The 25,185-nt window shown below is 41.2% G+C and overlaps 2 protein-coding genes and 6 non-coding genes across 19 annotated transcripts; 1 reads left to right on the top strand and 7 right to left on the bottom strand.

The window, feature by feature from the left end:
* Positions 1 to 512: 512 nt before the first annotated feature.
* On the bottom strand, positions 513 to 644 carry LOC142078121 (small nucleolar RNA SNORA18). The gene has a single exon (XR_012672131.1). It is a non-coding gene; the product is annotated as a small nucleolar RNA SNORA18 (small nucleolar RNA).
* Positions 513 to 12,588, bottom strand: TAF1D (TATA-box binding protein associated factor, RNA polymerase I subunit D). 6 transcript variants are annotated; one of them, XR_012672037.1, is made up of 13 exons: positions 12,459 to 12,588; positions 11,908 to 11,976; positions 10,052 to 10,306; positions 9,503 to 9,959; positions 8,991 to 9,166; positions 7,353 to 7,410; positions 6,767 to 7,051; positions 5,372 to 5,440; positions 5,068 to 5,119; positions 3,063 to 3,213; positions 2,670 to 2,717; positions 1,753 to 1,790; positions 513 to 1,277 (listed from the first exon to the last, which is right to left on the bottom strand). XR_012672037.1 is itself a non-coding variant. In XM_075140155.1 (7 exons), exons 3-7 carry the CDS (start codon positions 10,291 to 10,293, stop codon positions 6,899 to 6,901), a joined length of 1,086 nt encoding a protein of 361 aa, XP_074996256.1. In that variant the 5' UTR covers positions 10,294 to 10,306; positions 11,908 to 11,976; positions 12,459 to 12,588; the 3' UTR covers positions 6,702 to 6,898. The 6 variants fall into 6 exon arrangements, 1 of the variants encoding a protein (XP_074996256.1); XR_012672036.1 differs by lacking the exon at positions 5,372 to 5,440 and having other exon boundaries at positions 12,074 to 12,585; XR_012672035.1 differs by lacking the exon at positions 5,372 to 5,440 and having other exon boundaries at positions 12,459 to 12,585.
* On the bottom strand, positions 1,516 to 1,588 carry LOC142078115 (small nucleolar RNA Z40). The gene has a single exon (XR_012672125.1). It is a non-coding gene; the product is annotated as a small nucleolar RNA Z40 (small nucleolar RNA).
* Positions 2,306 to 2,437, bottom strand: LOC142078119 (small nucleolar RNA SNORA1). Its single transcript, XR_012672129.1, has one exon. It is a non-coding gene; the product is annotated as a small nucleolar RNA SNORA1 (small nucleolar RNA).
* Positions 2,837 to 2,975, bottom strand: LOC142078117 (small nucleolar RNA SNORA8). Its single transcript, XR_012672127.1, has one exon. It is a non-coding gene; the product is annotated as a small nucleolar RNA SNORA8 (small nucleolar RNA).
* On the bottom strand, positions 3,325 to 3,451 carry LOC142078125 (small nucleolar RNA SNORA40). Its single transcript, XR_012672135.1, has one exon. It is a non-coding gene; the product is annotated as a small nucleolar RNA SNORA40 (small nucleolar RNA).
* On the bottom strand, positions 5,256 to 5,327 carry LOC142078132 (small nucleolar RNA SNORD5). The gene has a single exon (XR_012672141.1). It is a non-coding gene; the product is annotated as a small nucleolar RNA SNORD5 (small nucleolar RNA).
* On the top strand, positions 12,565 to 24,932 carry C1H11orf54 (chromosome 1 C11orf54 homolog). 7 transcript variants are annotated; one of them, XM_075140160.1, is made up of 12 exons: positions 12,592 to 12,679; positions 13,675 to 13,764; positions 14,232 to 14,299; positions 14,864 to 15,020; positions 15,393 to 15,516; positions 17,585 to 17,683; positions 18,631 to 18,704; positions 19,476 to 19,577; positions 20,563 to 20,739; positions 21,489 to 21,638; positions 22,228 to 22,344; positions 24,639 to 24,932. In XM_075140160.1, exons 5-12 carry the CDS (start codon positions 15,459 to 15,461, stop codon positions 24,810 to 24,812), a joined length of 951 nt encoding a protein of 316 aa, XP_074996261.1. In that variant the 5' UTR covers positions 12,592 to 12,679; positions 13,675 to 13,764; positions 14,232 to 14,299; positions 14,864 to 15,020; positions 15,393 to 15,458; the 3' UTR covers positions 24,813 to 24,932. The 7 variants fall into 7 exon arrangements, with proteins under 7 accessions (XP_074996264.1, XP_074996258.1, XP_074996261.1 ...); XM_075140161.1 differs by lacking the exon at positions 14,232 to 14,299; XM_075140162.1 differs by lacking the exon at positions 14,864 to 15,020.
* The last annotated feature ends 253 nt before the right edge of the window (positions 24,933 to 25,185 follow it).

Here is a 25,185-nt window from a genome sequence, read left to right as displayed (position 1 = left end):
AGGAATTTTAATGGTATAGTAGTAACCCGACTGAGCTGCTCAGAGATTAACTCTTTAAACCCAAACTTGCAGACATAAAACCCAATATTGCTGCTCAGTGTGAAACTATCAAGCATTTACTTGACACAGAACAATGCAGCACGTTTACGAAGTCACTCCAAGTTCAGACAGACACCAGTGCTGTCTCTTACCTACAGCCACCAACACAAGAAATAAAAAAATCATTCCTTCGTGATCAAAGGGGGAATAGGTTGTTTCAAGCCATCCAGAAAACTCAAACCACAAGAAACAGTGTTAGAAATCAGGTACCTACACAAAAACCTGGCTGAAGTAGTTCAGCCCATGCAATTCAATACATTAGTTACACTTGAGGTCACGGAACATACCATCTTTGGACTCTTACCAAGCTTTTCCACTTGAATAATTTTTCCATTTGTATCAAAAGCGTAAGTCAGTACCTAAAGAAGAACATAATGCATTGTTACAGTTCCTAGGATGCTACATCTGCAGAGACTTGTCTTGTAGTTTTATCCCACAGAGCTAACAGGTAGTTCAATGGGTAAAGCGAAACCACAAGTTTATTCTGTGAGGCATTTCCAACGACACGAACCTACAGAGGAGATCCTATCGGGATAGACCTCAACATTTCTGGTAATTAACACAATAGTTAAAAATCAAGCAGACGGGAAAGGTGTATCTCATACAGATCCCACTACGTTCCTTTTTAACTTGCATCCAGACATTTGGGGGAAGGAGGAAGGTAAATGATACTTCATCTTCCCCAAATGTTAGTGTAAATCCTTCACAGTAGCAACAGTTTTAATGTTAAAAGTTAATGTTACCTGAAAGGCAAACAAAGGGAATTAACTGTAAAATGGTACTCAAACAGAATCTTCCCTACAACTTTCCTGCTAGGTGTTAACTTACTAGTAGAAGTAAAACTATCAGTTTAAGCAGTTAAGCTGATCACCTCCTTTTTGACTGAGAAATTTGTATGAGTGTTCTTTGGACAAATCAAAGTTAAAATAAATTCTTCACTTAACAGAGTGAATGCTACATTAAAATACAGTAACAAAGTGTGGAAACAAGTCCCTGAAACCCTCCACAAGTCAGTAAGCTTGATTTGATACAGACTTCCAGCCACTGAAAGCCAGAGCCCTTCAATCATTAAGGAATATGCAGAACCTCAGATGTCATACTAACCCTAGAAGGGGCTTCAGATTTCTGTGAAACGGCATCCTGCATTTCTTCTCTCATTTTCTCTGATTACACACCGCCTGAAAAAGCAAGATAAGGTTACAAACTGACATATGTGTGCATACAAACCAGCAGAACCTCAAGCAGTACTTACTACTTAAGTTGTTCTAACCACCATAGGCATTCCTGAGAGCCTCTATTTGGAATCACACTTAAAGCTACTATAATGTCTGAATACTATCCTATTTAATTTAACAGCTCTTCTTAATACTCAGATGCCCAGAAAAAAGTGACATGAAAAGGACACTCGTGTAATAGATTTGTTCAGAAAGGCTGTTCTCACTCACTCTCTTCAGAGCAGTTGAACATTTTGCCAATCATCACAACAATTTTCTCACAGCATTCTCAAAAGTTTGGGGGAAGATAAGCTCTTATGTTTTCTAAAGCAACACTGCATCTTCTCAGTAAGAAAAAACAGCAATATAACCAGCTCACCAAGTTAAAGACAGCTAACCTACAACAGGCAAGCGTTAAAAAACAATCACACTAACTTACCAAGATGCTAGTTCAGACTGGACTATCACGCCGACTTCCTAAAAAGTAAATTGTTGCAACTGAGTAATAGTTCCAAGTTTCTTCAGCATTTTAGTCATTTATTAAGACTCAGGCACTTTTATAATGAATATGAAGCAGGCAGACTGTAGTCCAGTTATGCTGTCTGAATCCTAATGCTAAACCAAAGCATTTCTTTTAAAATCAGAGCCATGGCCCAGTCTATCACACAACTGTCAACAAAATCTATCTACAATTTAAGAAATCGGAGAACTATGGCACAGAAGATACAACTAAGGGAGTTAGACCTAACAGTCAGCTGGTACTGTGATGTAAAGAACACACATATAAGATACCATTTTAAGAAAGCTTACAAATATGCTGTAATAAGCCATCTAAAAGAATGCAGCACTGCACGTATTTTTCCTCTGCCTGCTAATTCTACTTCCTTTAGTAGGCAGGATGCAGGATTCAAAAATATCAAAACAAGCTAATCCTTGGGATTTTACAGTAGCTGCATTTTGAACTATGTTTGCATAATTGTCCCACTAAGTAAACCTGTTACAGGTCTCATTGTCACCACTGCAATTAACTTTACAGTGAGGAAAGCATAACCTGTTACTCTTCTAGCCACGTTTTTCATTTCAGACACACAGTGAGTTGTGTCTATTTGCTGAATAACGAGGCATAACAAATTAACTCTTCACAATGTCCACAGAATAGCTTCTGTTTTTGAAGCCTAGCCAGTTAACTTTACAAGAAACATGTCGCTAGCTGCCATCTGGTACTTGGATTTGCGTTTCAAAACAAAATATTGCTTCTTTGGAAAAAGGCAACCAAAAAGCTAAAGACTCGAACTTTTATGATCCTCATCCAACTACCTCCACCCAGGGAAAAAACCCTATTTCCTCAATACTTACCCTTCAGTAGAGGCTTTCCACTGTGTTCCAGACATCACAGGAATGCCCCTTTAAGAAGAAATATTTTGGAACGAAGTCATCGATTTAACTATATTTTTATCTCATAACAGTTCAGCAGTTCCTCAATGTTGTATTTGACAAGCTCCCCAGTAAGAAACTTTCAATCTACTTGTTTCAACAGAAATACCAAGTTTAACCAGCACATCTGCATGAAAACCAACGATGCCAGCTGCTGAAATACTGTAGCACTGCTTTTTGAACACCCCATCAGGAAGATACTGCTGGGTGCAGATACCATACAGTGCACAAATTAGTCGGATTACTTGCTATGGAAATGGTACTTGTCTGAAGAAATCTAATCCTCTTAAGCCGAAGTGCAGCAGAAAAACTTACGTCTTTCGCCAACACGTTCCACAAAAGTCCACTGAAGTAATGGATTTGTACATCAGAAGGACAGCAAACAGCCATCAGAATTCAAGCACTCCAAAAAAGTTCCAAGACCTTGTTCCAACTGCTGCAGCACTGGTGCATTCAGCTGCGAAGTCTGGAAAGAAATCGATATAACTGAACTACACTTCTGCAAATCTGGAAACATAAAGCTCATGCCCTAGATTCATCAGTATTAGAATGAATTGCTTTTTGAATACATGCAAATATTGTCCCTTCATATAAGTAACACAACTAATATGTTCATCAGCTGTGGGTTGCAAAAGAAGGGTTTTTTCTAAGCACTAGGTTCCAGGTTTTTGTCTACAGCAACAGACAAAAACTGAACACGTGCTGGAACAGACTGAATGCATCAGCTTTCATTTTTCCACTATTTTTGAAACAGCATTTGAAGCTATTTCTCAGTTTACTATATACTTACCGTTAATAACTGTCACCTTCCACTATTGTGTTTTCTATTTTTAGAGACAGGTATCATTTGGACTAAAGTAACTGTGGCAAGAAGTTCAGTATCAGATATGCTGTCGTAAGAGCAATTTATCCTGTGTCAAACCAATATGTCATCTAGGCCAGTACTCTTGTCCTGGTTTCAGCTGGGATAGAGTTAATTTTCTTCATAGTAGCTGACATAGTGCTGTGTTTTGGATTTAGTATGAGAACAATGTTGATAGCAACAACTAAAACATCAGTGTGTTAAGTAGTGTTTTCCCTAGTCAAGCACTTTTCAGCTTCCATGCTCTGCCAGGTGCACAAGAAGCTGGGAGGGAGCATAGCCAAGGACAGCTGACCCAACTGGCCAACAGGGTATTCCATACCATGTGACGTCACATAAAGTCACACGCTCAGTATATAAAGCTGGGGTAAGAAGAAGGAAGGGGGGGGACGTTCGGAGTGATGGCGTTTGTCTTCCCAAGTCACCGTTACGTGTGATGGAGCCCTGCTTTCCTGGAGATGGCTGAACACCTGCCTGCCGATGGGAAGTAGGGAAGGAATTCCTGGTTTTGCCTTGCTTGCGCTTGCGGCTTTTGCTTTCCCTATTAAACTGTCTTTATCTCAACACACGAGTTTTCTCACTTTTACCCTTCTGATTCTCTCCCCCATCCCACCTGGGGGAGTGAGCGAGCGGCTGCGTGGTGCTTAGTTGCTGGCTGGGGTTAAACCACGACATACCATTAGTACAGCAACGGCCAAATAAGATGGCCACTTAAGTATGTTCTTGTAAGATTTTATTACTTGCCCAGCTTTAGCTCAAGGCTTCCCATGTTAAAGATGTTTTCCTGTCCAGTAATCTTACATAGCGTTTTCTTCCATGCTATTTCCTAAACTCTCCTGAAGCCACAAACTTGGTAACATCCTGCAGCAAGGAGTTTCACAGCTTTAGCAATACATACGTGCAAGACTACCAGCTTCTTTCTGCTGTCCTCCCTGTTCTTGCATGGGACATACATTAAGATGAAATTTTACCACAGGGAAGCGATCAGAAGCTGCAGCTGTATGACACACCCCAGTACAGAAAGTGTGGGTGGGGCACCACCAGGAGACTAAGTGTACAGCAGTTCTCCAACATCTTCAGCAGAGAAGTTCCCAGGTAGTGTCCAAACCAAACCACATAGATTAAGTTGCCCTGCAGCATTCAACATCAGGTGAAACCGAAGTATTTCTATATATAACTTCTAACAAAAACTGCATTTAATATACAGGTATGCAAGAACCCAAAGTTTCAGTTTTCTTTCAAGCAGAGCCTACAGGCTCTATCATTTTGGTCAGTCTTACAAAAGAGATGTTGCACTGAACTCAATACTTTGGAAGCTTCACGAAGAAGTTGCACAGCTATGAAACGCTAATGTATTCATACTTGAACTAAAGAATACTGTTTTTCTAAAACGTTTTGTGAAGCAAAGCAAAAAGCCACCTGAAGAAAATAGGAACTGCAAACCAAGTTACAGCTTACCTTGCACATCAAGAAAATAGAGCAGTACTTCATCTTCCAAAAGCAACATAAACTAGAAGAAAAAAAGTAAAGTGATAAGAACTATCAGATATGGTCAAATAACTGAAGACTCCTAAAGACAAAAACAAGGTTTCAGCAATCAATTTAACAGTTGTAATAAGCTTGATTTTCATGTGAATTTATTCAGTTCTAATCAGAATTGAAATTTAGTTCATTTCTGAGTCACTCAGCAGTTGAACAGAAAAATTCATCACATGAACTGCAGAATGAGCGAGACTCCACATACCACCTCGCTATGCCTTACCAAGCAAGAACCCCACTCCTAGATCCAGGATGAGTCTTTCAAGCCATAGAGTATTTCTCAGGTAGATGCCTAAAAGAGTCACATTTAGCCATTAATTTTGGACCGGTATTAAATGTGATCTTCAACTAATGAAGAGTAATTTTTGCAGTCTTACTTCCTCTACAGCTACCAAGTTGCAATTGGGAAACCCCAAACTTCCTTAACAATGATTTGGGATCTTAATTTAAGCATGTAAGGAATGCAACTTGCTCTCATTACACATAGCACCTATTGTAAATCTCAGATTGCCAATTACATTTTGAAGGAAATTAAACCAGTGGATCTTAAGTCTTTTTCTGACAACATCCCTGTTCAGCACAGACTACTTTTACCTGCTGAACAGCTGTTGGTTTTTAGAGTAGTTGAGTGAGGCAGATCACCCTTTGGTTATTTACATCTTATTGATTCACAGGTAAACTCTTCAAACAATTTTTTATTTCTACTGCTACCAAGACAGCCTTGTCATCTAGGAGTTAGCCACATTCAGACCACTTCTAAACATTCACTAGTCATGTTTCAAACTGTCTAAAACACCTCCGAAAAAGGTATTTGCAATTGGGACAATGCTTGTTTAAGTACTGACATTATAAAGAGCTTTCATCTTCTGCTTAGCCACGTTCACATCAGACCCCATTCTGGACAGAGGAGGGCAAGAGGGGAAAAAATCTTTTAATCTAAGATTCACTATGCTGCTACAGTTATTTTTAAGATAACTTGTAACTTCAGATTATTGTATTAAATTTAGGAGCAAAGAATTAGTTTTCTGAAAAGTTATTCCATATAGAATGACAACCTTAATCATACAAATTGATTTTATCATCTCTTGAATGCATTAACCATATTTTGCAATAGACTTTTGTCTAAGTTGACTAATCACCTTTGCATTTTTACTGTTGGCACAACGATTTGCATTAAGCTTCAATTCCATCTTCAACACTTGCTCAGCTCTCGAAGTATTTCAAAGCATAACCTGCATTTCCTTAAGATACAGAAAAATAATCCCTCAAGTACCGCTCACAAAAAAGTCAGCTATGAAAGAGAAAGGGGTCCAAACTGCCCGTCGTAACATGAGCATGTGTATGTATGTATGCAAATGCATACGCTTTTCTATACTGTGCTGCTGCTATGTTACAATATTTGGAACTTGTTTTCCTATTTTTAATTACATAAATTCTATGATCCATTGGTTAACAGAAGTCAAGTTGCAGAAGCTAGCATTTCAGCAAGATTATCAGCCACTGAATCAAGGATATTACACACGATACAGGACAGCACAGAAGACACTTAAAAGCTTAGCAAAAAGTCAGATTATACTTGTTTTGTAATCGTCTCAGACACAAGCCCAATATAACTCACCTTAAACCAAATCTGAGTAGGTTGCTTGGTTGACAGCTCGACGCTGACTTCAGACCAGTGTTTTAAACGAAGTAGGCCATGAAAAAGGTATCTGAAGAGTGACCACGGCCTCCTCATTTGTTAGTTCTCTATTCACTGAGGTGAACCTTGCAGAAGGTTGGAGTTCTCAGCAGCACAGTCTTCTTCCTCTACTTCTATCACTTCAGTTGATTTCGCACATTTCATTTCTGGCTTTGATTTTTTCTTACTGGGAATTTTGCTGCTTATAATGAAAGAGCTGTTCTCCTAAGAAAATGGAACACAGGAGTATTCACAAGTCTAGTTTTGAGATACTTAAAAGGTCAGATTTTGGTAGTAACTTTGCAAACTTTAAGAACTCTTCAGAGAACTCCAGAATTCCTACACATTCCAGCGGACTCTCAAAGCAACTTCCTTCTGCATTACACATCAGAATTCACAGGTATCATACAGTTAACTCTGGATCTAAGCTCAAGAACTAAGTACTCAAAACGTTATTTACCAATTCTTTAACCTCAGAAGAGAAAGAAGGTTAGAAAGTTTCTGAAGTTAAGGAATATTTACTCACCACTACTCTGGCATCAAGGTCTTCCTGATTATCAGAATTCAAGCTGTCATCATCATCACTGAAATATAAAAATTCAAATCAAGCTCTGTACTTTTATAGTAGCCTGAAATGTGTAAACTGTTTTCCTACTACAACCCCTGCTTTCTCTTAATGTGTTTGGAAGTGCTACAGCTTGTAGGTGTAAGATGAGGTTGTTCTCAAATGATAGTTTCTCACAGCAGAATTACATCCTAACTAGCAACACTGGCAGGACAGAAGCGGTGCTTAGCAGCAGAACAAAGATTTAGTAGTAGATATCAATAGTAGTATTGAGATATTTAGGATTACACTGGCAAACACGCTGGAATGTCAGCAAGTTACAAAGTAAGCAGAATACAATCAAGATAAGAGGATAGGCCTCAGCTAACAGGAGTACATACCTGTCTTTCTGATACTACAGCTGAAAAATACTCTCTACAGCCATGAAACACAAGTATGAAATTCAATTCCATTATTGTCCACGGGTTTTTCTCTCAGGATAGAAAGAACTCCCCAGAAAGAGATATGAAGTTGAAACTATGGTTTCAACAAGTGGCACCAGGAGGACTGGTTCCAAAATCTAGATCTTCTTGTACTCATTTTATATAAAGAATTGAGTGTCTGGATGAGCTGGCTTGCATTTATTCTACAGAACTTTTTTTTCTTCTGCTCTTTTGTAAGAGAGCAAAATAATTATTGTTACTCATTTTACAGGCTCACCCTAATACTTCAACTGACATAAATTAGCAGTTAAAGTGATTACTAAAGTGAACAGTAGCTGAAAGACTGCTTTGTACCTTTACACTGTCTTTTAGGCTTTCTAGTTTTAAGGTGCTGAGTATATTTACAACATTAAGTATTCTTGCTGATTTACTGATCCCTTTATTGCAAGTTAACTGTTTGACCTAAGAAAGACCTAAGATGATACTTCAATGCTTAATAAAGTAAAAAAGAAATTAAACAAATATTCTTTAGTCTTTGCTATAAAACGCTCCACTTCTTTATTTGGGATAACTATAGAGGAATTAATTTCAGGAAATACCTTTTTTTAAAGCATTTCTACCATGTCATTTTAATGAGACAGTATAAATCACCACTTGAAACAATAATCAGACTTTAGATTAAAAATATCTCATTCTATAAGAAGTTCCAAGTCACATTAACAAGCACAGAATCCCAAGTGGCTAAGTGTTTTGTCCCCCAAATAAACAACGCTTTCATAAGTAGATATTCACATTTAGATTACACAGTGTTAATACAGGCTAAAAGGACAGCATAGGAACGGAACTCGGTATACCTACAACTCTCTCACAAAATCACATGCTACTACAAGCAACTGTACTACCTCCTGAATTCCTCAACTGTAACAGTAGCAGATTGTACTGGTCTGGCTGGGATGGAGTTAGCTTTCTTCACAGCAGCCTGTATGGTGCCGTTCTGGATTTGCGACTAAAGCAGTGTTGATGCCCTCCCCACTCCAGCAAACAGGCTAGGGGTAACCAAGAGCTGGGGGGCTGGGGTGGGGTGTCATGCATCTACCTGTATACACACAAACTTACATTGTAGTTAAGAACAAAAAAGCAAGTTTTATACCACCTAAAAATACAAAGACGAACTTACTTCATCTCCTGGATAGGGGAAATGGGGCCTTCATCATCTAAATATTTGTGTTTCCGTACTGCCAGACATTCTCTTTCTAAGTCTTCACTAGCTTGAAGGGCTTTTAAAGCCTTTTTGAGATGTTCTTCATATTTAAGCACTTCAATGTACTGGAAATATCCCTTTGCAGCTGCTTGCTAAAGAAAAATGCATCAGATGAGATCTTAAAAATATCACTATAAAGCAAAGAAATAAAGCATTTATTGTATAAATATTTATTTATAAATTTATAAATACAAATTGTATAAATATTTACTGTAATATTAAATTAACACATGTATTTTAGCTGTGTTTGCCTTAAAGGCACTAAACTACCACCACCAAGTGTCCTGGTTAACAAAAAAACCAAAACCACCACCAGATTTGTTACACTGTAGCACATCAGGTAGAAACACAACATACCTAATTTACATTCACTATTTTTAGACTAAATACAAAAATAAGATATTTATCCCACAAAACAGACGACTCACCTCATAGCCAAGAACCATCTTTAAGGGAATGTGTTTCTTTCCGTAATGTTTTTCAACAAAAGGGAATTGAAAACCTCTATCTAGAAGCCTTCTCTTTTGCTCTTGTGGTGAAGCTGTTAGTGGTGGCCTCCCTATAGGCATCTGTGTGCTCTCATACTTTTTCTTCTTCTTCCCTGAACCACCCTTATATCTTCGGTGTGCAGCAGCCTTAAACTTCTTTCCCCTGAAGTGATAGGCAAAAATGGCTTTCAAATTGAGTTTTGACTTCTGCTTTTTGCCCATTTCTGATGATTTCACTGGACTTTGAGGAGACAGAGAAGAATCTGAACTTTCATTATCAGGCACTCCTGCAATAGATTCTGCTTGTTGCCTTGAAGGTTGAGATCTCTTTTTTTGCTTTGAAGGTGCAGCGGAACACTTAGGATGATATTCACTGCCACTAGCAGCAGAGAGATTGCTGAAGAAGAAACCATGTTTACTTTCAGAAGGATGTATACTTTTATGATGTATCACACAGGTTGTGTACATGAACTAGAAATAAAAACTCACATTTCTGCATCACTGCTGTCCAGGAAAACCTCAGCTGAAGCAGCTGATGATTTACATATGCTGTTAAGGTCATCTGAAGACTCCTCAGGAGCAGCATTTTTCTGCCTTGAACGTGAACATTCCATTAGTGTACTTGTTTCACAGGCATGTACCTTATATGGTTCTTTCTGACGACTGCATATCAGCTCTTGGGCATCAGGGTAATCGGAGCCAGAAGCCTGGGATTCATCTGTATCAGTCATGTCTCAGTTGGCCCTAAAAATCAATGACATGTTAATCAGGTAACAAAGCCTTCCACCACTCCGCCTAACAGAGTAAACTTACAAGAACAATCTGTGAGCAAACTTCAACATAGATTTTCCTATGAACCACAAGCAAACGTATTAAACTTCAGAGTAACAGTTAAGTTGCAACCACTTATCTCAAGATATTCATCACATAATTTAGGTCAGAAGGTATTTTTACAGGTCTTTTGGTCTAACTCCTGCTGAAAGCAAGGCTAACTTCAGAGTTGCATCAGACTGTTCAGAAACTTGTAGAGATGAGTTCTGAAGGTTTTAACCTTCTCCCTACTAGGAATAAGTTTTCCCTTAAATAAGCACACATACGTGTGGCCAACAGCTTCTTACACTTGTAAGGATACTGCAGTTTTAAGTCATACACAAACACTCACTTCACTGTGGTCTACAAGCTTTTTAAACTAATCTAAGACAGTGTCATCATCAGAAGCAATGCCATCTTCCCTCTGTTCTTTTACTAGCTACACGTAAAGCCTCCTGCTCTAACAATCTATCAACCCTTTGTTCACTGGTTATCAATCGACATGGAGACTAGCCCCACAAACAAAATGTTAATTTTCAGTTGAATCTGCAAGACAACCCAATCCATCCCTTCAGCTGCCCTGAAGGGACTGAAACACACAGCAGAGGAACCTGTCCTTCCTATGTAACAGCCTCGAGTTATTTTACCTGCTTGTTAGTCATTTACCGTATCTGTCAGTCATTCACTGTAGATCTGTATCTTTGTGATTTTACTGTGCTTTTTACAGTTTCACAAACCCATCACCATACCCATTAATATTTCAAATGTAGTTACACACAATTTAGCATCTGAAGACACTAAAGCAGAACTCATCTAATGCTCTTAGATAACCTGCTATTGTCTGGGTAAGTGTTTCATGTTTCAGAGTACAGATTACAGCACAGATTCAGGAAGGCGGCTTCCCAAAAGCGTGGACAAAGGTATGCAACAGCAAACTGAGAAGTCCAAAAATACAGTAGACACATATAGACTAGCAGTAAAGAATAATAATAGCAGGCCAGAACAAATGGCTGTAGAACATGAACAGCCATGACTGCTCACAATATTAAGTTCCATTTCTTCTCTAACCATGCACCTACAGTGACTGCGAAGTTATTCTCAGAACAAAGAGGAAAAAAATATCACAAATCTGCTGCAGCCATACATCAGTGATTGATTTTTAAGCAGTTTACATTTTTAAGCATTTACATCATTTTTTGCATCATCTAACTGTTCAAGGCAGAACCCACTGCATTTTCAAAATGAAAGTATTTCATTCCAAAATGGCATTAAATGCAGGCTTAGACGTACGCTAGACCTTAAACTCACCCTAATGCACCTGAAATAGCACACGGAGGCCCAATCTGCCCTTCGCCGTGAGGAAAGGCAATTTGTGACATCTATGCATCTATGCCCTGGAGGAACTGCGGGCACACCGCTAACATCGGTTTACCCAAAGCCTGACAAACACAACGCCAAGAAACAGAACAACCTATCAAAGCAGGAACAGATGCAACAACGGCACCCTAACTGTACAGACTGTGGCTGGTACTTACAGTTAGCAGCTCGGCATCATTCACCGCCTCTACTGCAGCTCTATTCTGAACAGCTGGCCACACGGATCCCTTACGGAAGAAAAACAACCAACATGTAACTGGCCGATTATTTCACACAAGCTTCTCTTCTCCCAAAAGAGTCATCAATTACTTCGCCAACATTTACCTCAGGTTGAAAGGCGCTGGACACACCGCTCGCCCCCCCTCGCCGAGCGCGGCTGCCAGCCAGCGCACTGGAGCCGGCGCCACGGCAGACATTTTGTACCTGGGCACCCACCACGTTACCACAGGTCGGGGACACCCCACCGGCACCGCTCCCGAGGAGGCCCTCACTAATGGCCGCCACACAGCCCGCTCCTGAGGATAACCCCCGCCGGGGCAGTCCGCCAGCCTGCCCTGGGCCCTTCCCCGCAGACGGGCTCACCGGCGGAGGCGACGGGCGAGCGGGCACCACTCGATACCGCCGCAACTCTTCCCCCTCACCCGGGTCCCTCGCTCCCGCCGCCCCAGCGCCGCGGATGGCGGCGGATGCTGAGCGCGCCCGCACGCACCTCCTCCTCTCCCCGCGCATCGCCGCCACAAAGGGCGCAAAATGGCCGCCCCAGAGCTTAAATAGCGCCGGGCGCTCGCGAGAGGCGCGCGGGCTGACGGGTGGGAGGGAGAGTCCCGCCGTGCGGCGCCGCCATGCTGGGGGTGGCGGTGCGGGCGGTCCCTAGGACCGGCCCGCGGCGGGGGCGGGCAGTACCGCCGCGCAGCCCGGACGGCGGGGCAGGTACGTGCGGTCAGGCGCTAGCGGTGGCTGGGTGCGGGGCCAGGGATCGTCCGCCAGCGCTTCTGCAGGCTCGGGCAGTACGGGGCAGCTCCCGGCTGCCTCCCCCTTCAGCCGCTCCCCGCCTCGCCCGGAGGGTCTGGGCTCCCCTTCAGGGCGCAGTTCCCGCGCTTCCCGCTCAGTGTGAGACTCCGAGGAGCTGCTCGTTGCACCGGTCGGCCTCTCGAAACTGCTGTCCTGCCTCTCCTTCCCTCTGCCGCCCAGTCTTCCCCGAGCTGGCGGCTCCAGACTGAATAATCCCTTCTTTCCTCTCGCAGCCATGCCAAGCGCAGTGTCAGCTTTAGTGTTTCTTTGCTCCAGCGCTCTTTGCTGCCTTTGACTGCCTGGATGCTCTCCCTAAGGACCCCGGTCTCGCCTGGCCCACCTGTTCTTGCCCTGCCACGACCCATTCCTTCCCCAAATCCCAGCTGCTCAAGCAGATGCCTCTGCTGTCCTGCAGCCTTCCTCTGCCACGTATGGGATCTCCTTACATCGCCCCAGTTGAGGAATACAACCTCTGTGGATGCATCTGTGGATGTTTTGCTCTTGGTGTCATCGCTAAACTTCTCTGCTCTCACTGACTGCCATCTTCAATTTTTCCCTGATATTTCTTTCCCTCCCACCTTGACTCATCTCTAGCCTGCCTATAAGCTCTCCTTTCTGGCTTCCACCCTCCAAACTAGTTTTAATTCAGGTTTTGATACTAGACAACCACCCATTAATATCATGGTTCCCATTTCGTCTGCGTTCTCCTGCCTTGACTACTCTCTCTGATGTTTTCTTCCTGCTTCAAAAAGATAGACTTTTAAAGTCTTTTTAAAGTCTGCACCATCCCAGATCTAATAATCTTATCGTCCCTTTAGCATTTGTGTTATTTCTTTGAAAGTCTTCTGTAGTAATTCGATGTCACTCCACCCCTCCATAACGAATCTTAATTGTCTGTTGTTGTCTCCTTTCAGGTTCTCCCTCTCCCACACCACACAAACCCCTGTGAATGCTCTTCTTGCAGTGGTGACTCACGGATCTACTTCTCTTTTGTGTCCTTCCCGGTAAGGACTACTGTCTAGCAATCAGATCTGGTTTATTATGCTACATCGAGCTTTTCCCACAGTCTTTCACTCCTTTCTTGATTGCGGGGAGCTGACTACTGTCCTTTAAACAGCAGGTGATGGTCTAGCTGCTATATCTGAGCCTACTTATTTGAAGTGTGTCCAAGTCTTGCCTCTGCCTTTTGCACAACAGCAGTTCTCGCCTGTCTTCTCAGGCTGTTTCAGGACTTTTTCAACCAGTGTCTTGAGTGCTGGCACAGCCTCCTTCCGGACATGGCAGAAGGTTCTTGAGGGGATGAGGATCATCTAAAACAATGCTGCCAAAGCCATCTTCTCTCTTTCTCTGACTAATTACTCCCTTTCTTGTGTTCGGTGCACACTTAAAGTCTTGGGGTATGATTCACTCCATCTGACAGTAGGCTTCTACCAGAGGCACCAAATCCAGCCTGTTACTTTCTCCTCCACAGCCAGAGGAGGGAGGGAGTCACCTGTGGAGATGGATAAGACCAACTAACATGAGAATTACTATACACAGGTAGCTGTCTTTCTCCCTTTCTCTACTGCTTGCTACAGCAGTAATTTGGGGTGGCTGAACTTTGAGCTCAAAGACTTCAGTTAGGTGATTGCTATGATCTCCCAACGCTTTATTTCTTTTTTCCGCCGGGTTTTTTTCCTTTATGCAGACTCAAGAGGCTGATGGTGTAAGGACAGTCATGATTTTTGACAATCCTAAAAGCTAGGATTTTTTTTAAATGGAAGCTAAAAGTATACCTAAACAGCTAGCTCACATCATGGTCCTTCCTAACAAAAGCTCTGTCAGGTCTGGGATTGTAATTAGGTTTTTGGCTTTTTCGTCCATGGCCTGAGATCTGGATAAGTGGGACCCATTTTTTTTTTCTGCTGTGTGCAGCAAGCATGTGCCTAAGGAGTTAATGATTGCTGTGGCTGATTTATAGGTAGTATATAATCAGCTGTTTCTGCCTTGAGCTAGTGGTTTGCCCTAGTAGCTGACTTTGCTGTTGCAAGGCTGACTGAAATATAGTTCATTTGTAAAGGTGTTCTTAAACTTATGTTCAAACAAAACTCTGTACCCATACAGAGCCTGATACTGCAGAACTTGCTGCTGCTGTTTTCTATTTTGCTGCTAGCCTGTTCCCCTCTGTAAGGGGAAACACGTGCCCAGAATCAACTGGAGACCATGTCACAGCTGAGGTTGAAAGTCCACCATAGCCAATGCTGGAAAAGTAAACATTAAGGTAGGGAAGACCTGAGGAGGCAGCTAATGTACTCAGAAAAGCCCAGTTTTCTTTCAAAAACAAATTGTGACTGCAGGGTTGTAAAGGACAGATAAATCTCCTGACCTGTCCCTTGAACTGGATTCAGCGTAGGATGTGTTTTGCCTACAGCCAACTGTAAGATTGAGGACTAGCATGTGTAATGCTCTGAACCAGCTATCTTCTTCCAAAGCGCATAAGAAAATTAACATTAATATTGAAGCTGTTAGTCTTTCCTTTGATAGCAGAACTATAATTCTACTGTTGTCTATGTATTCTTGAGTGAAACTGAAATATAAGTAACATATTGAAAACAGCCCGGTTTAATTGTTAAACTATTATCCTTGTTGACAGATCAGTCGCTCCTACAGCGTGGTATATTGTAATTTCTTACCTGAAGAAATCAGCACCAATTAGGAAATGGCCAAAGTCGAAAGGTTTGCTTTTCACGTTCCAAGTCTGGAGGAGCTTGCTGGGGGTAAGTCATGCAGCATGTAACTTTTTACAAACTTACAATATACTCTTCAAACTTATCTTAAAGCTCTTAGTAAAACCTTTCTACAGCTAGTACATGCAGAATGTTCCTGCTCTTAGCACCCAGAGATGTAAAGAAAAGCACTATTTTTCTATATGCTGTTATTTCCTTAAAGCAAACAATGACTCCTCCCCCAAACCCCAATGATATTTAAGCACACAAACAGGCTCTCAAACCCTTTAAAACTGTCTGCTGCATTTGCAGATTTGTGCATGGGTTGTGAAAGTTTGACAATTACAGACCAAACTTATTTACACATACAGGATCATCTGTCCTCCTCTACCCTCCAGCATTTCTTTCTTTTTCAGGACTGCTCAAAACACAGCTGATGCAGTATAGCATGGCAGGTCCTCTTGCTTGAACCTAGTTGGCTCCTCTTTTGGTGATTGCCTTAGAACCAGGCTGCAGGAAGCATTTAGTTTGTTTCTTTCCAAAGCCTTCACAAAATGTGCTCAGAATAACAGAACGGTTGAGGTTGGAAGGCACCTGGAGGTGATTTGGTCTAACCCATCTGCTTATGAGCTTCTTCCCTTGCCCTAGTAGAAAGGCATTATTCCTTCTGGCAGTCTGTCTCCTGCAGCAGATGTACTAAAGGATTTTTTTCTTTCAGGGAGGTCCTCAAGTTCAGTCTGCCACTCTCCCAAACCTGTGTCAGTTTGATATTTCCATGCTTTGAGAAAGCGTGGTCCCAGCAGTACCCCGGGTGGTTCTCAGTGCTTTTCTCACCTAGCAGCTGTCAGGCTGGGGCAATAGGCCAGAGCTGCTATAGACCTGTGGGCTCTGCAGAGAACAGCATGTACTTGCAGTAGAACAGCTTAAAACAGTAGCAGAAAAAATGAGTCACGAAGCAGAATTTTCCTTCCCCCCCCCCCCCGCCCCGCACCCGCCGTTTGTCCTGAGGACCTCCTATAAGCTGTGAATTTTGTTCCTATTCAGCTCTTGAGTATAATTTGAGGAGTGCCCTTTATTGTCCTTCTCCACTTAACAGAAAGCACTGAGTATTTAGAAACCTGCCAAATACCTTCTACAGACCCTTGTGGTCAACAGCTTGGTAAATCTGCTTCCAAGAAGTAAGGTACGGCTGAAATCCTGATTAGAGGAAACAGTCTCAGGAAAGTCTTCTGAGTAAACAAGGAACTGCCTGATTTGAGATCACAGACTAGTTTTTCTGCTCCTTAGTTTGAGACATCTGTCAAAGCAGACCCCCAGGCATAAAAGAACTTGGACCTTTTAACATGGTATTTGAAACAGTGTATGTGAAGGCAATCCCACACTCAATTAAGGTTTGGAAGTTGTTTCCAAACAGTGCACTTGTCTAAGTCAGAATCCTCCCTGTTGTTTGAGTGACTTTGCAGGTTCTGAGCCTAAAAACATTGATATGAAGCAAAACCAAAGGTTTAGATTTGGGGCTGTTCATTGTCATCAGCACCATTCATTATCTGTCTTGTACTGATAGTGGCACTTGCCAGAAAATCTCCACATGAATGTAAACATGACAGGCAATATCCTGTGACAGCAGAAGTTTCCAGATAGCAGAGACAGTTTGAGATTATAATCAAGCTCTTGCAAACAGTCTAGTTAATATATTTAAAGAACTGATTGTCACTTCAGCTAAAACTTACTTCCTCCTTTGCTCTTGCATGATACTTGACGGTGATAATAATTGTCTGCTCTTGTGAAGCAAAACCACTGCTGAATGTGGTTTAAGTTTACCCATGTTACTTCACATTGTATTTCAATTAAAAGGTTTTTAAAATTCTTAAAATGAATTAATGTGGTAGCTAACAATTATCTGAACAAGATTTTGCTCTTCTCTGAAGCTCTGACACAGAAAATAAGTGCCTACAGACAGTAACATTTAAATTAATGGAGTTACTTAGGGTAAGCATAAGTCCTTTAATGTATTTTTCTGAAATAAAGCCTAAACAAATCTATTTATTGTTGTTAGTAACTTGTCAAACTCTTGATTATTTTTCATTGTCAATAACTTTGCCATTATTCTTTATTATAGTTTTGCAGAAAGGGCTTAAAGAAAACTTTGCTGATGCTCAAGTCTCTGTTGTAGACTGTCCTGATCTGACTCAGGAACCCTTCAACTTTCCTGCTAAAGGTAACCTAGCATTCCTGATTTCCACTAAGACTTCTCCAGTTCTTTCTACCTGATCCTACTTCGTTTTGATCTTCTAAAGATCTTGGGAGAGCTTAAATTGTTTTTCAGCTAAAGAATATGCATGAGAGGAAAGCCAGATTTTGTTCCTGGATTTGCTTCCTAGTAGATGTATGAACAAGGGCAAGTCATTACCAAGTACTTGTTATAATTTTTTTTCTCAACCTATGGTTGCAATACTCACTTATTTCATAAGCTTTATTTAGTCTACTGAAAGGTTTTGAAATTAAGTTGTTATCTTCCAGATGGAGAAATTTTTTAGATCCATGCCAATCACTATCTGAACCTAAGGAGTTGCACTTCCATTCATTTTTAAATTCCTGCCATTCATGTATGTCGGTGAAGTGAAACTGTCTTATTCTGAGTGGGATTCATCTTCTTTGACATTAGCTGTCTGGAAGACAGACATGTCATCTGTGCTACTCATCTGAGTTTCTTCTGTCATCAATGTAGTGAAAGAAACACCTCCAGAAGGTGATTCATCCCATCTTACAATACATGTCCAAATAAATGGGATGAATTGTCCTGAGACTTGGGCATCCAGCTTTGCTGAAATTTTGCAAGTGGAGTCTCAGTGGGGGTATCCACTGTGTGGTGAGGGCATCTTACTGGAGAACTGGCAAATGGCAGGTGTTGCCCACTGTAATTTTTTTTGTGCTTAGAGAATGTTAATTTTACAACAGGTTGCCTAGCATTAAATCCTACTGTGAATCATTTTAGGCCTTACTGTCCTTGGACTTTGTAATAGTGCAACACTTTACCTAAGCATGCTAGGGAAATCATGTTTTCAAAGGGTTTTAGAAGTTTGAGGAACCAGTTCTTTGGTGCATGCTCATTTAAGATTATTAGGAAAAAGTATTTTACCAAGCTAACCGGCTGTATTCTTCCAGGAATCTGCGGAAAGCCTAGAATAGCAGATGTGGGAGGTGTCCCTTACCTCATACCTGTTGTACAGAAAGAAAAAGTGAGTTTCTTCTGTAGCTGTGGGATTCAATAAATTTGTCAAAAGAAAAGTAATATCTTGTTGAAATATAAACATATAAGGACTAATGGATACTATAAGATTCCATTTGTGAGAGAGACTTACTTTTCAGTGTTTTATGAGATTGATTCTGACGTGTGTTAAACATAGACTATGTCAGGAAATCTTACACATCGTAGCAAAAATTGCGTATCGTGGTTGATGGCTCATCTTCTCCTGCCCTCAAATACAAGATAGTTTTGGAAACATACCATCTGTGACAGGAGCCATGGAAGGAACTACTAAACAAGGGGCTTGTCTGCATGTTTATATATGGCTTGCTGTATGCCTCTGATTTCAAGTCACAGCCACGCTTCATTGTAAAAACTGGCTGTATTTGTATTTTCAGGCCAACATTGGATTCACGTTACTGTCCTTTTCCAAGAATGCATGCCTCCTTTCTGACAACTCACCCCATCTGTCTCTATATGATATTCCTTTCCATTTTTTATTTTACACAACTATAAATTTCAGTAAGAACAATAATTCAGTTTGGGGGTAAAATGGCAGACTTTACCTTCCAGAAAATAAATGGACATGTACCAAATTTGTTACTACCAAATGTTATGTTATTCAGAAACTGTGTTCAACCTAATTATCCAAAATACTAATGAGGGCGTTGTCAATTAAATGCATCCAGCGGTTACAGTGAACAGAATGACAATCCCAAACCAGAGCACAAAACCAAAATCAAAGGATTGTTTCTCTTTTCAGGTTTACGATCTAAATACAGTTGCAAAAGACATAGAGCTGCCTGGAGCTTTCATTCTTGGAGCTGGAGCTGCTTCATCCAAGATTCTTGGAGTAAATGCTGAGGTCAGTGAATAAGTGTGATGGTTCTGAATGAATTCATGGAATACATGAATTCATAATAGTAGAGCAGAGCTGGGAATTTCCCATTTACAACAAAATATTTAATAAACACCATTCATGCCAAAAACACATATAACACATTAGAAGGAATTCAGATGAGGGCCGTCCAATGAGGTGCATACTATTGAGATGATAAAGATTAACTTTTAACTTGTAATTCTCCAGGAAGCATGTGATTGCTTTGAAGCATGCAAGAAACATGATTTTTTGAAACTGATTGACAAAGACCTGACCAGAGCTTTTAATGACAAGATTTAGAAATGCTTGTCAAAGTTACTGGTAAATACCTTTGAAATACTTTCTGTCTTTTGCCCTCTTGGATGGCTTTGTTTTAACATCGTAAATTTTGAAGATGCTACACACAAAACGATCACCTGCGAGAGAGGCGGGAGACAAAAACTACTGCCTGTGGAGGCTTTTGTTAGTCAAAGTCTTTTCAAGCATAAACCTCTCGTCTTGCCATCTCCTTTTGACGCATATATTGGCAGATAAGATACTCCATCTCAGCATTAAATTTGGGCCACCGTAACAGTGGTTGTTACTGTACACTGAGAAAGTATTTCATAGAATTCCAGTATTTGCATGTAGGCCTCAGACCTCAATGGTTAGACTTTTTTCCCTTCTTTTTTTCTTTCTTTTTTTTTTTTTTTTTTTTAACACTAGCATTCATGTTCACATAACATTAAATTAACTGTCCAGAAAAAGTAAAACTGTTTTCTGGAGTTTTCAATTACATTACAATATTAGTGTATTTTTCTTAGCAGTACAGACCTCATCCTGAAAGACAGAGCTGTGTGACGAAGGGGATTATTTCTTGAGAGCATGGTCCAAAGCTTAAATTGTGTTTATGTGAGTTCCGTTCATTTGACTGACTCTTACGTGTTCTTACTGACTTACTTGACTCATTCTTACATGTTCTTTTTCTCAGCTTATCCCTATTGTTCAAACTAAGAGTGAAAAAAAGCCTGCTGTAAATGGGAGCTACATTGCTCAAATAAATCCTGCAGATAAAGGGTGCCTGCTTGAGAAGTACAGCAGTAAATATACGGACTGTGAGTTTGGGCTGTTGGCCAACCTTTATGCCAGTGAGGGCCAACCTGGTAAGGTACGTACTTGGATCAAAGGTGACTTTGCTTGTAGAGCTTTGTGGCTGAAGGGAAACTCATGTTTCAATGTTCTCGTATCAGTTTTCTGTGATAATAGTAAAGTAGTAATTGCATGAAAGAAATATCCAAACATAAGGAACTGATGGCAGTGAACGAGGGGAAGAATTGGTGGAGAGAGAGAGGCATTTGAATTTTTGAGGGATAAATATTAGTTTACTAAAACTTTTCCATCATAAATCATCCACCCAAATCCAGTCCAAATCAGCAGTGATTTAAGGTAATGGTTGTACAATGTACTTGTGTAAATCAGGTCTGGGCGCTTGTCTAGTTTTTTGTAGAAGTGCTTCCCCCACCGCAGCTAGCACAAAGAGGTGTTGGCAGAGCAGTCGAAAACCTGACTATTGCATGGAAACTGAGCAGTATTCTCTGTTTCCGAGAGTTTCTTTATAACAGAGTGGAAGCCAGCTGGTGGACAGAAAGGGGTTGCTTATATCATTGTCTCATGTATGAGTAAATGACTTGCTGCCCAGCACCCTTCACAGGCAAAGGTAGCGTTGAACAGAAAGTCAGGAAAGAGAGTTGGTCAGGTACTGGAAGGATGAAAGTGGAGCAGCACTTGCAGGGAAACTCACATGTTCAAAAAGTAATCTTGGGTTATAAGCTTGAGAGAATTTCAGAGCAGCTTCTGCAGACCTTTGCAGACTGTTGCAGTGGGAGACAGCAGTGACAAATTAACTTTATTCTCCAGGTCATTGAAGTGAAAGCCAATGGAAGAACTGGGGAACTTAACTTTGTGTCTTGTCTGAGACAAATTTTAGAGAAACACTATGGAGAAAAGCCAGTTGGGATGGGTGGTACATTTGTCATTCAGAAGGGGAAAGCAAAGATTCACATTATGGTAAGTTGTTCCCAATTCATGTAACTTGCTTCATCCTTCTGAAAACGGAAGCATAAATCAGGGTGTAACATCTTAGTGCCTTGACTTTGTTTTGTATTTTTAAATGTATGGATAAACTCTTAGGATAAGCAGTGTATTAAAGTAAGGAGTTGACATTACAAAACTGACGTTACAAAACTAGTAATGCTGTATTACTTGGCCTTAATACCGTCATCTTTTCTTTTGAAATCCATGGGAAGCTAAAGAACTGTAGAAATGTTGTAAAATAAATTGAAATGAAATACATGAACTGAGATGATACTTAAAGAAGCAATACACTTTTTAAAAATAACTGAGCTTCTAAAATTTACCAGGAGGAGAATCCTCACTTCAGTAGTTCTCCCACTACCTGTGCAATGAAAGAAGCAATATTCTGGTCACTTCTATTTCTGGCAGAAACACAGTAATGGGCACTAGTGAGCTGCTTTTAGGCCAGAAGGAATGTGAGCAGAATAATGGGGAGGGGAAATGTGAAGGAAAGTTGCTAGAGGAAAAGTATCTTGATACAAGAGTCTTCCTTTCACTTATAAAGTTTTTACTTTTGCTGTAGCCTCCAGAATTTTCTGCCTGTCCTCTGAATACCGATGAGGATGTGAATAACTGGCTCAAATTCTTTGAAATGAAGGCTCCACTGATTTGTCAGCCAGTAATAGTTTCCAGAGATCCAGTGAGTCTCTTTCTCATTTCTAAGTGTAAACTGAGACTTGTAATGAATTTTGTCTTGGATGTGATTTTCCTTTTAAGAACAGGAGTGTGTATATATTGTGTTAAACTCTTCCAGAGGTGGTGTAATGAAATAGAAGCTTCTCATTTCTGTCGCTGGTTTGAATTGAGGCTACGTCAATCTGTTCTAAAACCTAGTGGCTGTTCATAGTGGATTGAACTCAGTGGTTCAGTTGCAATTGTAAGTGTGCAAGTGTTTGTGTCCCAAACCCAACAGCATAGTTTGCATTCACTGCTGGCCACGCCAGGAGAAATGTCAAGAGCATGGAAGCTTGTTCAGCTGTATGTTCCTGTAGTTCACTTTCGTAAGAACTGTCTCTGCTAATGCTCTGTTGAAATATGTGAAGCATATTGCCAATGCAAATTAAAGTCTGCAAAGCCTCATGCTAGAAAGTTACCTAGCATCTTTCACAAGCACTAAATTCAACAGCAAACAATTCAGGATAAAAAACAATCTGGTTTCAAAAGCCATTAAGATATTCATCATTAGGAAGACTATTTATTTAAAAGTAACCAGGTAACCATAGATGAAAATGACTATTTTATAAATTACAATGCAGTCATAAGTAATATAAAAAACATTTTTTCTAGAGTTAAATGAGATATGCTATAGGCTTGGATATGTTCAAGGGTGTGACTTTATTCTGTCATCATGTGGCAGCCTTTGGCCTAAGGCTAAATTGTGGGCATCTTCCCAGAATCAACTGATGAGTACTTTGAAAATAGCCATCAACAGCTGCTCCATTCAGAACCAATGCAACTTGTGTAGTGGATGCAGCTGGGTTACTCCCATCTGTATCCACTGCAAGCTCAACAGCACTCGGCTAAGCCTATGGTTCTGGAAATGTTTGAGAGTCGTTACAGAGACAGCAGTAGAGCATTACTCATCAGTATCCTCCTGCAGCCCAGAAAACCAATCGTATCCTGGGCTACATCAAAAGAAGGGTGGCCAGCAGGTCAAGAGAGGTGATTCTCCCCCTCATGAGACCGCACCTGGAATGCTGCATCCAGCTCTGGGGCACCAAGAAAGACATGGACCTGTTGGAATGGGTCCAGAGGAGAGCCATGAAAATGGTCAGAGGTCTGGAACACCTCTCCTATGAAGAAAGGCTGAGAGAGCTGGGGTTGTTAGCCCAGAGAAGAGAAGGCTCTGGGGAGACCTTATAGCAGCCTTTCAATACTTAAAGGGGCTTATAAGAAAGAAGGGGAGAGACTTTTTACCAGGGCCTGTAGTGACGTGAGAAGGGGCAACGGTTTTCAATTGAAAGAGAGCAGATTTAGATTGGATATAAAAAGAAATTTTTTACGATGAGGGTGACGAGACAGTGGAACAGAGACAGTGCCCAGAGAAGCTGTGGGTCCCCCATCATTGGAGGTGCTCAAGGTCAGGTTGGATGGGGCTTTGAGCAACCTGATCTAGAATCATAGAATAGAATCACAGAATCATAGAATCATTAAGGTTGGAAAAGACCTCTAAGATCATCGAGTCCAACCATCAACCCAACACCACCATACCCACTACACCATGTCCCTAAGCGCCTCATCTACACGTCTTTTAAATACTTCCAGGGATGGTGACTCAACCACTTCCCTGGGCAGCCTGTTCCAAGGCCTGACCACTCTTAGAGTACAGAAATTTCTCCTAATGTCCATCTAGTTGAAGATGTCCCTGCCCACGGCAGGGGGGTTGGACTAGATCATCTTTAAAGGTCCCTTCCAACCCAAACCATTCCATGATTCTGTGATATATAAAACTGATGGGCGTGATCTCACGGTTTAGTATGCTAGTTGTTATTTTATTTGCTATTCTTCCCATTTTCATCTAAGCTGGCTCTCAGAACTGGAGTAGAGATTGTCCCTTTATCACATGGGTCTGTGGCATTCAGTGCAAAGGGGCTCTGATTTCCAGTAGGGGTTCCTTCGTGTGACTGCTTTATTTAATCCCAATGGAAAGAAAGAAAGGAAAAAAAAAAAAGGAAATCTCTGGGAGATTGACGCCAAAAGTTGGGGGCTGTCAGGGTTTCTAAATTCTTTTCTCTTTGATGTCCTATCGTAAAGCCTTGTACAGCTCCTCTTCTTTTGACTTATTAGTTTCACAAGCATCTTGCAAGTTTTCACCGCTTAATGGTTGGAGCGGGCTCTGAGATGCGTGGAAATACGCAGTATAAAGGAGAGACTATCCCAGGACTTTTAACCACAGTTAAAACCGTGTGCTCACGGGCCTTTCTCTGGTGACAGGGCTTTGATCTGCGCGTGGAGCACACCCACTGTTTCAGCCACCACGGGGAAGGAGGGCACTACCACCAGGACACCAGCCCCGACAGCGTGCAGTACCTGGGGTACCTCCTGCCCGCCGAGCTGCTCTTCCGCATCGACAGGCCCCAGGAGACGCACCTCGTCGGGAGGGACTGAACAGGGACCCTCTGGTGAAGGCGTAGCAATTTAATCTTTCTAAAACACAAATGCTGATTTTTGTAACGCTTTTAATTATGCACATTTATCAGAGTCAAGAATAAATACGGGAGCAGTGAACTGCCGACTTGTTAATTGTGTTAAAACGAGGAATTCAGGGTGTACGTGTAATTGAAATTGTTATGACTGAATTCAAATGGTAATTTCATTGCAATATTATTAATTGTGTACTTTTTGCTATTTGGTTGAGCTTCCTGCGTGATTGTAGCTGGTGATGGGGAACGAGAAGTGAATTTATGTTTAGAACGGGGAATTAAACCAACTTCCGGTCAAAAATAACGCTGTAAAAGAAAACTGCAGCAGCTCAGAGCTG

The sequence above is a fragment of the Calonectris borealis genome, chromosome 1 (genome assembly GCF_964195595.1).
Source record: "Calonectris borealis chromosome 1, bCalBor7.hap1.2, whole genome shotgun sequence".
Classification (NCBI taxonomy): domain Eukaryota; kingdom Metazoa; phylum Chordata; class Aves; order Procellariiformes; family Procellariidae; genus Calonectris; species Calonectris borealis.
Note: the sequence above shows the minus strand (reverse complement) of the source record. Positions and strands in the feature narration are given on the sequence as shown.

Excerpts from the sequence above, each read along its gene's own strand:
- TAF1D (XM_075140155.1), bottom strand. The coding sequence starts at position 10,293 with ATGACTGATACAGATGAATCCCAGGCTTCTGGCTCCGATTACCCTGAT. Across the intron at positions 7,411-8,990 it reads TCCCCTATCCAGGAGATGAA|TGATGATGATGACAGCTTGA; the intron begins GTAAGTTCGTCT and ends TTTATATTTCAG. Across the intron at positions 7,052-7,352 it reads ACCTTGATGCCAGAGTAGTG|GAGAACAGCTCTTTCATTAT; the intron begins GTGAGTAAATAT and ends CCATTTTCTTAG.
- C1H11orf54 (XM_075140163.1), top strand. The coding sequence starts at position 15,459 with ATGGCCAAAGTCGAAAGGTTTGCTTTTCACGTTCCAAGTCTGGAGGAG. Across the intron at positions 18,705-19,475 it reads CTGTTGTACAGAAAGAAAAA|GTTTACGATCTAAATACAGT; the intron begins GTGAGTTTCTTC and ends TTCTCTTTTCAG. Across the intron at positions 22,345-24,638 it reads TAATAGTTTCCAGAGATCCA|GGCTTTGATCTGCGCGTGGA; the intron begins GTGAGTCTCTTT and ends CTCTGGTGACAG.